Consider the following 14,428-nt stretch of genomic DNA (forward strand, 5'->3'; position numbering starts at 1 on the left):
CACCTCAGCTATAACCAAACTCGTCACCACACCTAACTACCTCAACTATAACCAGCCTCATTCCGACACCTAACTACCTCAGCTGTACCCATAATCCCTACCCAACACAAAGAATCATCAACCTAAGCATCCGTAATATCACTTAAGAACACAATGCAAGAGAACCACAATTCAACAATAGCCCGGCAAGGGGGCAACATAATGATCTCTTCTCTTTCTCACTCTTACTTCACAATTCACGTCACAACTCGAGACAATGCTCTATAGTTTCAATTATCACTTAAACTTTCACAACTCATTTCACAACTCGAGCCAATGCTCTAAAAGTTCAATTGTCACTTATACTTTCACAATTTTGCTATACAACTTGAGCCAACGCTTCTCAATGTTCATAGGTCACAATTCTTTCCACAAACTTTATACAACAATTAAAAATCTTCACCAAGACATGAATAATGCAACGAAATCATGAAAAATCACAATATAAGGCTCACGGTCATGCTTGATACAACGTATAGATACTCGTCACCATGGCTATACGTCGTACTCAACAAGAAGTAAATAGCAAATAGGACACAACTCCTAATCCCTCAAGCTAAGGTTAGACCAAACACTTACCTCGAAGCCACGAACACAATTCACGATTCAATTGTAGCTTTACCCCTTGATTCCACCGCCAATTCACTCGTATCTAGCCACAAGTTACTTAATTACATCAATAAACGCTAAATGAATCAATTTGAATGCATGAAAATGGGTTTTCCAAAGTTTTACCTAAAAAGTTAAAATCGCCCCTGGGCCCACGTGGTCAAAACCCGAGGTTCGAACCAAAACCCGATTACCCATTCCCCCACGAACTCAAATATATAATTTATTTTGAAATCGGACCTCAAATTGAGGTCCAAATCCCCAATTTTTGAAAAACCTAGGTTCTACTCAAAACACCCAATTTCCCCTATGAAAATCATTGATTTGAAGTTGAAATCATGTTAAAAGATGTTAATGATTGAAGAAAACTAGTTAAAAATGACTTACAATTGATTTGGAGAAGAAATATTGTTTAAAAAATTGCCTCTTATATTTTTGGGGTTTTGAAAAATAAAAAATAACTGAAAATTCCGTCTAAATATACTGCCCTCAGATGCCATGTGCGGACCGCACAAAATCGACCGCGGCCGCACAGGCCTCCCTGTGTTTTGCAGTGACAGGCCTTATTATTTTGGCCATAACTTTCTCTAAAATGTCAAAATTGTGATTTCTTTACCTTTCTGGAAACTAGACACGAAGGGCTACAACTTTCGTTTTTGAATCATCTTAAAATTTCTTATGGATCAAAAGATATAGGGTTCCGAAGTCGGACCATTGAAGTGTTCTTCACCGCGGACCGCACCAAAACTAGTGCGGCCGCACAGGCCTCTCCGCGGCAGCGGTCCATATCGTGCGGACCGCACTGGCCTGTTCAAAGGTCCTCCACTTCTCTGAGCCTGCAACAGCTCAGTTTTTAAGCCTAAGACACCCCGGAACCTACCCGAAACTCACCCGAGCCCTCGGAACTCTAAACTAAGCGCACACAAAACCTCAAAAACATCCTACGGACTTATTCATATAATCAAATCATCAAAATAACATCATGAACATCAAATTAAATCTCGATATCAATAAAATTTTCTCAAAACTTCTTTAAACATCAATTTTGCGATTTAAGTCCGAATCAGTCATATGACATCTGTTTTTTACCAAATTCCACAGAAATGTCTTAAATCATATATAAGACATGTACCGGGCGCCAGAACCATAATACGGCCCGATACCACCATGTTCTAAGCAAATTTCATTTCAAATTTGTTTAAATAATTTCAGGAAACAATTTTCTTTAAAAAAAAATTATTTCTCGGGCTTGGGACCTCGGACTCCGATTCCGGGCATACGCCCAAGTCCCATATTTTCCTTCAGACCCTCCAGGACCGTTGAATCACGGGTCCGGGTCCGTTTACCCAAAACATTGACCGAAGTCAAATTTCTTCATTTTACAGTCAAAACTTATCATTTTTCACAGATTTTCACATTTAAGCTTTTCGGCTACGCGCCCGGACTGTGCACGCAAATTGAGGTGGTTCTAAGGAAGGCTTTTAAGGCCTCGGAACATAGAATTTCATTGCAACACAAGTGATGACACATTCTCCACCTCTAAAACAACCGTTCGTCCTCGAACGCAGAAGAAGGAAGTACCTGAGTCGGGGATAATTGCTCCGCATATCGGACTCAGACTCCCAGGTCGATGCCTCAGGAGGCTGACCTCTCCACTGAACATGAACAGAAGGAAAACTCTTCGATCTCAACTGACGAACCTGCCGGTCTAGAATAGCCACCGGCTCCTCCTCATAAGATAAGTCCTTGTCCAACTGGACAGTGCTGAAATCTAACACGTGGGATGGATCGCCGTGATACTTCCGAAGCATGGACACATGAAACACTGGATGCACGACTGATAAGCTTAGCGGCAAAGCAAGTCTATAAGCCACCTCTCCCACTCGATCAAGAATCTCAAATGGGCCAATGAACCTAGGGCTAAGCTTGTCCTTCTTCCCAAATCTCATCACGCCCTTCATAGGAAACACTCAGAGCAATACCCGCTCACCGACCATAAAATCCACATCTCGAACCTTGCGGTCTGCATAACTCTTTTGCTTGGACTGAGCTGTACGAAGCCTATCCTAAATAATCCTAACATTGTCCAAGGCCTCCTAAACTAGATCCGTACCCAACAACCGAGCCTCTCCCGACTCAAACCATCCAACCGGAGATCGACACCGCCTACCATATAAAGCCTCATAAGGAGCCATCTGGATACTCGACTGGTAGTTATTGCTGTAGGCAAACTCTGCTAAAGGCAAGAACTGATCCCACGAACCCCCAAAGTCAATGACACAAGCTCGGAGCATATCCTCCAAAATCTGAATAGTCCGCTCGGACTGCCCGTCCGTCTAAGGATGAAATGCTGTACTCAACTCAACCTAAGTGCCTAACTCACGCTGAACTGCTCTCAAGAAACGTGAGGTAAACTGCGTACCTCGATCCGAAATGATAGACATAGGCACACCATGAATACGAACAATCTCCCGGATATAGGTCTCAGCTAACCTCTCGGATGAATAGGAGACTGCCACAGGAATGAAATGTGTTGACTTGATCAGCCTATCAACAATAACCCATACTGCGTCGAACTTCTTCCGAGTCTGCGGGAGTCCAACAATGAAATCCATAGTAACCCGCTCCCACTTCCACTCGGGAAGCTCAATCCTCTATAATAAACCACCAGGCCTCTAATGCTCGTACTTAACCTGCTGACAATTCAAACATCGTGCCACATATGCAACGATGTCCTTCTTCATTCTATGCCACCAATAATGCTGCCGCAAATCCTAATACATCTTTGCGATGCCCGGATGAATAGAGTACCGGGAACTATGGGCCTCCTCTAAGATCAACTCTCGGAATCCATCCACATTAGGCACACAAACTCGACCCTGAAATCTCAAAACTCCATCATCATCTAAGGTAACCTGCTTGGCACCTCCGCGCTGCACCGTGTCTCTAAGGACACACAAATGAGGATCATCATACTGCTGATCACGAATATGCTCCAATAACGAAGAACGAGCAATTGTGCAAGCTAGCACACGGCTGGGCTTAGAGACATCCAACCTTACAAACTGATTGGCCAAAGCCTAAACATCCAAAGCAAGCGGTCTCTCACCGACCTGAATATAAGCAAGACTGCCCATACTGGCTGACTTCCTACTCAATGCATCGGCCACCATATTGGCCTTTCCCGGATGATATAATCTAGTGATATCATAATCTTTCAACAACTCCAACCACCTCCTCTGTCTCAATTCAACTCCTTTTTTTGAACAAATACTGAAGACTCTTATGATCCGTGAACACCTCACATGCCACACCATACAGATAATGTCTCCAAATCTTCAATGCGTGAACAATGGTTGCCAACTCCAAATCATGAACCGGGTAGTTCTTCTCATGAATCTTCAACTTCCGCGAAGCATAGGCAATGACCCTGCCCTCCTGCATCAACACTGCCCCAAGTCCAGTACGTGATGCATCACAATAAACTGTATAAGGTCCTAAACCTGTGGGCAAAACCAACACCGGTGCCGTAGTCAGAGCTGTCTTGAGCTTCTGAAAGCTCTCCTCACACTCGTCCGACCATCTGAACTGGGTACTTTTCTGGGTCAACCTGGTCATCGAGGCTTCAATAGATGAAAATCCCTCCACGAACCGATGATAGTAGCTTGCCAATCCTAAGAAACTCCGATTCTCTGTAGCTGATGCTGGTCTAGGCCAGTTCTTGACTGCCTCAATCTTCCTCGGATCAACCTGTATACCCTCTGCTGATACAACATGACCCAGAAATACAATTAAACTCAACCAGAACTCGCACTTCGAGAACTTAGCATATAACTGACTATACCTCAAGGTCTGAAGAACCACTCTAAGATGTTGCTCGTGCTCCTCCCGGCTGCAGGAATATATCAAAATATCATCAATGAAGACTATCACGAACGAATCCAAATAAGGCTTGGACACTCGGTTCATCAAATCTATAAAAGTTGTTGGGCATTTGTCAACCCGAATGGCATCACCAAGAACTCACATTGCCCGTACCGAGTGCAAAAAGCTATCTTAGGGACATCAGATGCCCTAATCCTCAACTGATGGTAGCCAGATTTTAAGTCAATCTTCGAAAATAACTTGGCACCCTGAAGCTGATCAAACAAATCATCAATCCTCAGCAATGGATACTTATTCTTGATTGTGACCTTGTTCAACTGCCGGTAATCAATACACATCTTCATCGACCCATCCTTCTTTTTAACAAACAACACCGGCGCAAAATAAATAGGGGCACTCAAAGAATCACTAGGCATGACCAGATACGACGCAAAATAAAATCGAAGCTTCTCTACTACAAACCAGAACAGTACCTGCACCTCCACCTCTAATACCTCTACCTCCACCTCTAATACCGCTACCTCCACCTGTTAACTAACTGAGCGGGTTGGACGAGTCCCTTAATGAACCTCCTCACTCTCTCAGTGGGAAGTATGATAAGAGCATGACGAGTCAGGTCGATGAATCTGGTCTCATACTGGGTAACAGTCATGGAACCCTGCTGGAGACGCTCAAACTGCCTCCGATAGGCCTCTCTCTAAGTAAGGGGGAGAAACGTCTCCAGAAATAGCTGCGTAAATAGCTCCCAAGTCAAAGCTAGCGATCCGGCTGGTCTAGCCAAACCGAAATCCCTCCACCAAGTCTTGGCGGATCCAGACAAATGAAAAGTAGCAAAATCGCCTCCATTGGTCTCAACTATCCCCATGTTCCTAAGAACCTCATAACAGCTGTGTAGATAATCCTGGGGATCCTCAGTCGATGCACCACTGAAAGTAGTGAAGAGCTTGGTGTAACCTATCCAACCTGCACAAAGCTTCCGAAGACATATCTAATCTATCACCGATCTGTGCTGCTATTCGGCTAAAGAAGCGGTACGTGACCTCGCCATTCGCGAAAGGACAATAGTAGGGGTTTCAATTTAGCACTGAGAGAACAAAATCGCACGACAAGAAGGAATGAATGTGAAGTTTTTCCTAACTCTGTAGCCTCTGGAGGATAAATACAGACGCCTCCGTACTGATCCCTCAGACTCTACTAAGCTTGTCTGTGAACTGTGAGACCCATGTAACCTAGAGTTCTGATACCAACTTGTCACGACCTGGATTTCCCACCTCGGGAGTCGTGATGACGCCTACTAATGTGAGCTAGGCAAGCCAATTATTGAATCACCTACCCTTTTACCAATTTTATTCTCTTTAACAATTACGAAGAAATAACATTTAAACAACGGAGTATACCATAAGCGGAAAAAAATAATAAGCCATCTGAACATAAATATCTATTACAACTATTTGAGTCTCGACTACCCAGAACTGGTGTCACAGTTTCACAGACGGTCTAAGAATACTATAAATAAAGGTCTGAAAGAATTAATTACAACACTATTTCTGGAAATACATGTAAGAAACAAAAAAATGGATAGAAGGAGACGCAAAGGCCTGCGGACGCCTACAGGACTACTTCGGGTCGCCTGATAATCAAGAATCAGCAATCTCACTGCGGTCCGTAGTCCACAACATTGGGGTCTGCACAAAAGAGTGCAGAGTGTAGTATCAGTAAAACCGACCCCATGTGCTGGTAAGTGCATAGCCTAACCTCCGCGAAGTAGTGACGAGACTAGGACCAGACTACCAAATAAACCTGTGCAGTTCAATTATATACAGCGGGAAAGAAATACAGAAATAAACAAGTAAAGTTGGGAGGGGAAACATGCTTCGGGGAATAGCAGGTAAAACAGAATATCAAGAGAATTATTAAGGAATCAAAACCACCCACTAACAAGAAAAAGGGAACAAAGGCAGATTTCACTTTCTTTTCATATCTCGTGGCAGGCCTGCCACCCGCTCCCATTTCACTTGTCTTATGGTAGGCGTACCACCCGCTCCCATTTTATTATATCTTGTGGTAGGCGTACCACCCGTTCCCATTTCATTATATCTTTTTTGCGACGTGCAACCCGATCCACATATAATATTTTTGCAGCGTGCAACCCGATCCACATATAATATTGTTGCGGCGTGCAACCCGATCCATATATAATGTTGTTGCGGTGTGCAACCCGATCCATATATAATATTTTTGCGGCGTGTAACCCGATCCATATATAATATTGTTGCGCCGTGTAACCCGATCCATATATAACGTTGTTGTGGCGTGCAATCCGATCCATATATAATATTGCTGCGGCGTGCAACCCGATCCATATATAATATTGTTGCGGCGTACAACCCGATCCATATATAATATTTACAATTATAACGAGAGTCCCGATAAGAGATAAATAAGGTCTACATTGTCCCCATATGGGATTCGACAACATAAGAAACCACGTCCCGACCAGGGAGAAACAGCTATAACCAAACTTGATACCACACCTAACTACCTCAGCTATAACCAAACTCGTTACAACATCTAAACACCTCAGCTATAACCAAACTCGTTACCACACCTAACTACCTCAGCTATAACCAACCTCATTCCGACACCTAACTACCTAACTACCTCAGCTATAACCAACCTCATTCCGACACCTAACTACCTCAACTATACCCATAATCCCTACCCAACACCAAGAATCATCAACCTAAGCATCTGTAATATTAATTAAGAACACAATGCAAAGGAACCACAATTCAATAATAGCCCGGCAAGGGGGCAACATAATGATCTCTTCTCTTTCTCACTCTTACTTCACAATTCACGTCACAACTCGAGCCAATGCTCTAGAGTTTCAATTATCACTTAGACTTTCACAACTCATTTCACAACTCGAGCCAATGCTCTAAAAGTTCAATTGTCACTTATACTTTCACAATTTCGCTATACAACTTGAGCCAACGCTCCTCAATGTTCATAGGTCACAATTCTTTCCACAAACTTTATACAACAATTAGAAATCTTCACCAAGGCATGAATAATACAACGAAATCATGAAAAATCACAATATAAGGCTCACGGTCATGCTTGACACAAACATATAGATACTCGTCACCATGCCTATATGTCATACTCAACAAGAAGCAAATAGCAAATAGGACACAACTCCTAATCCCTCAAGCTAAGGTTATACCTAACACTTACCTCGATGCCACGAACACAATTCACAATTCAATTATAGCTTTACCCCTTGATTCCACCACCAATTCGCTCGTATCTAGCCACAAGTTGCTTAATTACATCAATAAACGCTAAATGAATCAATTTGAATGCATGAAAATGAGTTTTCCAAAGTTTTACCCAAAAAGTCAAAATCGCCCCCGGGTCCACGTGGTCAAAAACCGAGGTTCGAACCAAAACCCGATTACCCATTCCCCCACGAACTCGAATATATAATTTGTTTTGAAATCGAACCTCAAATCGAGGTCCAAATCTCCAATTTTTTAAAAACCTAGGTTCTACCCAAAACACCCAATTTCCCCCATGAAAATCATTGATTTGAAGTTGAAATCATGTTAAAAGATGTTAATCATTGAAGAAAACTAGTTAAAAACGACCTACAATAGATTTGGAGAAGAAAGGTTGTTTGAAAAATCGCCTCTTATGTTTTTGGGGTTTTAAAAAATGAAAAATAACTAAAAATCTCATCTAAATATACTACCCTTAGATGCCCTTTGCGGACCGCACAAAATTGACCGCGGCCGCACAGGCCTCCCTATGTTCTGCAGTGATAGGCCATAGTACTTTGGCCATATCTTTCTCTAAAGATGTCCAAATTGTGATTTCTTTACCTTTCTAGAAACTAGAAACGAAGGTCTACAACTTTTGTTTTTGAATCATCTCAAAATTTCTTATGGATCAAAAGATATAGGCTTCCGAAGTCGGACCAGTGAAGTATTTTTCACCGCGGACCGCACCAAAACTAGTGCGGCGCGCAGACCTCTACGCGACAACGGTCCATATCGTGCGGACCGCACTGGCCTGTTCAGAGGTCCTCCACCTCTCTGAGCCTGCAACAGCTCAGTTTTTAAGCCTAAGACACCCCGAAACCTACCCGAAACTCACCCGATCCCTCGGAACTCCAAACCAAACGCACACAAAACCTCAAAAACATCCTACAAACTTATTTGTGTAATCAAATCATCAAAATAACATCATGAACATCAAATTAAATCTCGAGACCAATGAAATTTTCTCAAAACTTCTTTAAAGATCAATTTTGCGATTTAAGTCTGAATCACGTCATATGACATCTGTTTTCACCAAATTCCACAAAAATGTCTTAAATCATATATAAGACATGTACCGGGTGCCAGAACCAAAATACGGCGCGATACCACCATGTTTTAAGCAAATTTCATTTCAAATTTCTTTAAACAATTTCAGGATGCAATTTTCTTTTAAAAAAATTCGTTTCTCGGGCTTGGGACCTCGGAATCCAATTTCGGGCAAACGCCCAAATCCCATATTTTCCTACGGACCTTCCAAGACCATCGAATCACGGGTCCGAGTCCGTTTACCCAAAACATTGACCGAAGTCAAATTTATTCATTTCACAGTCAAAACTTATTATTTTTCATAGATTTTCACATTTAAGCTTTTCGGCTATGCGTCCGGATTGTGCACGCAAATCGAGGTGGTGCTAAGGGAAGCTTTTAAGGCCTCAGAACGTAGAATTTCATTGCAACACAAGTGATGACCCAAAACCGAGAGATCCTCGGGATACCAAGAGATCCCTGGCATATATTGAGGGTACTAAGAGATCCTCGGGATACTTAGAGATCCCCGGTTATTTTCTTGTGATTGTTTTTGCCTCTATTTCCGTTATTGAATTCCTTGTTTTTCTTGTGTTAAATTCTTATCGTTAGTTCTCAACTGTACTGCTTATCTTATACTGTCATGTCTTATACTCTTTATTTTATCTCAGTAGGGCCCTGACCTTCCTCGTCACTACCCGACCGAGGTTAGGCTTGGCACTTACTAAGTACCGCTATGGTGTACTCATGCCCCTTCTGCGCATGTTTTTCATGTGCAAATTTAGGTACTGCGACTCATTCCTATCACCCTTGAGGTGAGGCGACTGCTCCAACGACTTTGAGGTATATCTGTCGCGTCCGCAGACCGAGGAGTCCCTTTCTATTCTAGCTTTTAAACATTTGCCCTTGTGTATTTCTTTTTTCCTTGTTAGATGTTCTGGAGTTAGAATACTGTGTAGTGATCCTTAGCTTGTGATTCATAGGTTTCTAGGTCTTTGAAGTATATATTGGTTTGAGAGTTAAATATTGTGTATGCCGAGCAGTACTTTTAAACACTGTTTTATCGTTCTTCATTCTGTTTTAATTTGTTTTTATTCCGCACTTGGTTTATCTTCCGCAATTTAGGCTTACCTAGTCGTAGAAGACTAGGTGCCTTCATGATGGTTCACGGAGGGCGAACCGGGATCGTGACAGGAGTCCATGCAAGTGAGTGAACTAACTTGTGTAGTATTAATTTAACTGGTCTTTCATGTTAAAAGTTGGAAAAATTCACATCTTTGTTTCTCTTATTTTATGGTTTGAAAAAGTGGTTGAGCATTTAGATACCTACACTGAAAATTAAAATATCAAGTTTATTTTTTGCATTTGGTTCTCTTATTGTATAGTTTGAAAAAGTAGTTGAGCATTTAGAATATGAAAAGTTTTTACATTACATTTATCTTCTTTCTTTGATATTCTGAAAGAACATCTTTTCTTTCAATGTAAAGAACATCTTTACATTGCATTTCAAGTTTACTTTTGGCCTTTGGTTCTCTTATTTTATGGTTTGAAAAAGTGATTGAGCATTTAGAATATGAAAAGTTCTTACATTACATTTATCTTCTTTCTTTGATAAACAAATAAACAAAAATAACAAACATCAAACAAACAATGCACCTACACTGTAAGCTTAAACTAAAGAAAGACAGAATATAACTTTCTGCTATGTAAGAAAGCAACTTATCAGTGGCAAAATACTACAAATTGATATCAACTAATTCGCCTTGCTTGCGATCAACGGCATGTCGGCATAGTTCCTCTAAATCATAATCCATATCATAGAGGTATCTATCCTTTCCTCATGTCAATGACTCGCCACATGGACCATCTTTTTTATGTCTTTACATTACATTTCAAGTTTAGTTTTGGCCTTTAGTTCTCTTATTTTATGGTTTGAAAAAGTGGTTGATAATTTAGAATATGAAAAGTTCTTGAATTACATTTATGTTATTTCTTTGATATTCTGATAGACCATATTTTTTATGTCTTTTTATTACATTTGTCTTATCAATTTATTCAACAGGAAGGTCCCTGTTGGATTGTTGCAAGTATTGAAAATTTAGAACTTGAAAAAGGGTGGTCGTACGTTGGCTGTAAGAAGTGTCAAAAGAAGGTGGATAAATCGGGAAACATTTATCTTTGCCCAAACCAAAAATGTAAAAATGAAGATTACTCAGCGGTGACTAGGTAATAACACAAGCTCTATTTCCTTAATGCATCAAAATGTACATTTATATCTCAAATCACATGTGTATTTAGGTACATGCTTCAGGTTAGAATATTGGATCTGTTTCGCTGTTGCTCTGGGACCGCGAAGCCATCTTTCTTATAGGCAAGTCCGCAAATGAATTGAAGGAAGGATTACCTGAGGTATATCAACTAATTATATTCATATTTGTTATTTGGAACATTCTAACGCGAAATTTCATTCTAGAATACTGGTGCTGTTGATAAGTGTTCCTATCCAATGGACTTGAACAATGTTCTTGAGAGGAAATTCATGTTTAAGGTTATTATCAAAAGGTCGAACATTCAATTGCAAGCTAAAGTTTACAGTGTTGTTAAACTTACAGATGACGAGCAACTGATAAACAAATATAGCCCTGCTCCACATTCAGATACCTTCAATGTATGTGATCTTCGCTTACAAACTTCATAACATATTTAAATTGTGAGTTTCTGTTAAATTACATATTTTTTTGTATAATTTCAAACTCATTTTTTAATTTTTTTGATAGGACCCTGACTTCAATACTAATCAAAGCTTAGATGGAGAGAAGGAATGCGAGGTAAATACATAACTAATATGTCCTTTAACATTAAAGCTACTTACATATCTCGAAGGATTTCTTTCTGAATAAATTTTCAGATCTGGAGTAGTTTTTTCATAACTTTAAAAGTTCTAGATGTTCACTTTGTTTTTTCTATAGGAAGCTATGAACACACTATTTATATTTTTTAGATTATTCATTCTTTTGATTAAATTATTTGTAGGGCATAAATTAATAAAGCTATAGTAACTATAAGTTCATTACTGATTTACACTAATTTTGTATTTTATATATGCAGGATTCCACTGAAGATAACGACTTAACCGATATTGCAAATACACCTGCCAAGATAGGTATAACTAATGCCGCAACAATGGTTGAAGAAGATCCGAATGCACAATTGTCAGGAAATAAAATCAAGAGAGTATTTAAGAAGAAGAAAACAGCATAAGGTGTTTGTGAATGTTACAATTCGAGAAATCAAGAACTGTTTGATTAGTTACTTTAGTATATTATTAGTAGTCTTATTAGTTATGAATAGTATATTTGAATCATTTCACCTTTCTTCTCCTGTTTAACTTTTCAGTTTTACTTAATGTGGAGATTTCAATGGACAAGATATTTGAAACTTTTCATGGTCCTTTCTGTTATTAATGTTTTCCTATTCATATAGATAAGAAGTCCATTCAATTTTACTTCTCCATTTAATTGTTAATTAGTAAAGAGGCTACTTGCCATTGTTGGTTACTTTTTGCCTTATCTCAATGTTACACTGGTTCTATATATAGTTATTTCTCTATCAAGCTATCTACATTAATGTCAAGGTGAACTTTGTTGTTTTATGGCAGCTTTGAATCTATACAGATTTCAAAGCTATCTCATACTGCTGATATAAGTCAATGAATGGAACTAGCTGCAACAAGAGAATGATGGGGTTTGAATACTTTTTTAAATTCTTTCAACAGTTGGTTGACGCTTTTGTCCGCAAGAAAGTCAAGAATTGATGCAATGAGTGTACACGAATAGCATTGAGACACATATTAAATACTTCAGGGACTACATAAATTATGATATGTTTACTTATTTATTTCAGCTCTTAAAGTCTAAATAATTTGATTTTCTTTCATACTTTCTCTGTTGGTTGGATACCTATGTACTCATCATATCAAATCTTTAAAGCAAATTCATTAAGCCACTAACTATTAAAGGGGAAAGTTGGAATTTTACTTTATTTTTAGTGTTGTTATGAGTTTCCTTTGTTAATAATCTCGGCTACAAATCACTATCATATTTGGTTTTTGGGTATTGCTTGCTAAACCAGATATGTTGGACAGGTGGAGGACAAGTCGGACAGACGTAAGTTGTACAATTATCAACACCTCTACGATGCAACTCTCCAGAACAACACCCTTATCGTACAAAAAATGGTTCTTTTCTTTTATTATCTTTTTTCATTGTGCTGTGAGCCGGTGATTGTCCATGAACGCAAAATAGTTTTGGGTGTAATTTTATCGTTATAATGCATTTTATTTTTGAAATTCAGATGTTGTTGATGGCTCAAGCGAGAGTGTATTTAAGAATAGTGAATCAGATAGTGAAGGGAGTATTGTTTTACCCCAGTAAAGAACTCCTACCCGATGATAAAGAAATGACTCTGTTTGATCATTTGGAGGATTTGCGTCAGAGACTCTTTGTCTCTGTTTTGGCCGTTGGTGCTGCTATAGTGGGATGTTTTGCCTTCTCAAAATAAATTATCTTGATTCTTGAAGCCCATGTTCTAGCACAAGTTGTTCGATTTTTGCAATTACGTCCACGAGAGTTCTTTTTCACTACTTTAAAGGTTAGGAGAAAATGTTTCATTTAATCTTCTTTATCACTCATTCCAGTCACCATTTAATTACTACAGCAAAGTCATTGAACTTTACTTGGTGAACTAGGTGGATCTTTTTTTTTTTTTGGGGGTATTGCTTGCTAAACCAGGTAAGTTGGACAGATAAAGGACAAGTCGGACATACTATAGGTCAATTCGGACAGGCGCAGGATAAGCCGACAAGTGCAGGACAAATCGGAAAAACATAGGTCGATTCCTATAGGCTCAGGATAAGTCAGACAAAGGCAGGACATGCTAAAAATTAAAAATCGACTATCTGCATATCAATGAGATCTTAATACATTAAATTAAGACTTTTACATTCGTTGCTTCATATAAAGGACAAATCAGACAAGGACAATTACCGATATATTTATCAAAGTGATGGTCCTTTGTAACGATCGTTTGTTAGTCAATTAGTCACATATAAGAATACCCGACCTGTACATGAATGATGAAGCAATACTATAGCTGGTAGCTTATTAATTTTGTCAAAGAATTGTTATTGACCAAGTTGTTCCAGGCTATCAGTTAATGAATTGTGTCAGAATGTTGATACTGGCCATTATAATTTGGTTACTCAATTATGTCACTTCACTTGGGAACCCCAAAGATATTCAGTAATAGTCGTAAAAGACATAATTTTCATCAAGTTATTAGTTTCAAATTTAGGTTTAAAATTTCTTTTGATTGACTGAAATTGGGAGTCGCAAAACATTGGTGATTGAATTGTTTTTGAATTTAGTGGGATTGAATTAATTTGTAAAACCTTAATTTGAAAATTAGAATATATTTCGTGAGGGATAAAAGAGACCCAGAGCATCCGTGTTCTTTAGAGCAGCTTAGCGTACTATCTGAATAGT

The 14,428-nt window shown here is 39.3% G+C and overlaps 1 protein-coding gene across 2 annotated transcripts; it reads left to right on the forward strand.

Moving 5' to 3' along the window:
• Positions 1 to 10,643: 10,643 nt before the first annotated feature.
• On the forward strand, positions 10,644 to 13,067 carry LOC104221087 (uncharacterized). 2 transcript variants are annotated; one of them, XM_009772070.2, is made up of 7 exons: positions 10,644 to 10,708; positions 10,948 to 11,111; positions 11,184 to 11,294; positions 11,359 to 11,553; positions 11,663 to 11,713; positions 11,994 to 12,147; positions 13,030 to 13,067. In XM_009772070.2, the coding sequence occupies exons 4-6, from the start codon at positions 11,392 to 11,394 to the stop codon at positions 12,144 to 12,146; spliced, it is 366 nt and encodes a 121-aa protein (XP_009770372.1). In that variant the 5' UTR covers positions 10,644 to 10,708; positions 10,948 to 11,111; positions 11,184 to 11,294; positions 11,359 to 11,391; the 3' UTR covers position 12,147; positions 13,030 to 13,067. The 2 variants fall into 2 exon arrangements, 1 of the variants encoding a protein (XP_009770372.1); XR_011400650.1 differs by lacking the exons at positions 10,644 to 10,708; positions 10,948 to 11,111; positions 13,030 to 13,067 and having other exon boundaries at positions 11,190 to 11,294; positions 11,498 to 11,553; positions 11,994 to 12,249.
• The last annotated feature ends 1,361 nt before the right edge of the window (positions 13,068 to 14,428 follow it).

The sequence above is a fragment of the Nicotiana sylvestris genome, chromosome 6, assembly GCF_000393655.2.
Source record: "Nicotiana sylvestris chromosome 6, ASM39365v2, whole genome shotgun sequence".
Lineage (NCBI taxonomy): Eukaryota > Viridiplantae > Streptophyta > Magnoliopsida > Solanales > Solanaceae > Nicotiana > Nicotiana sylvestris.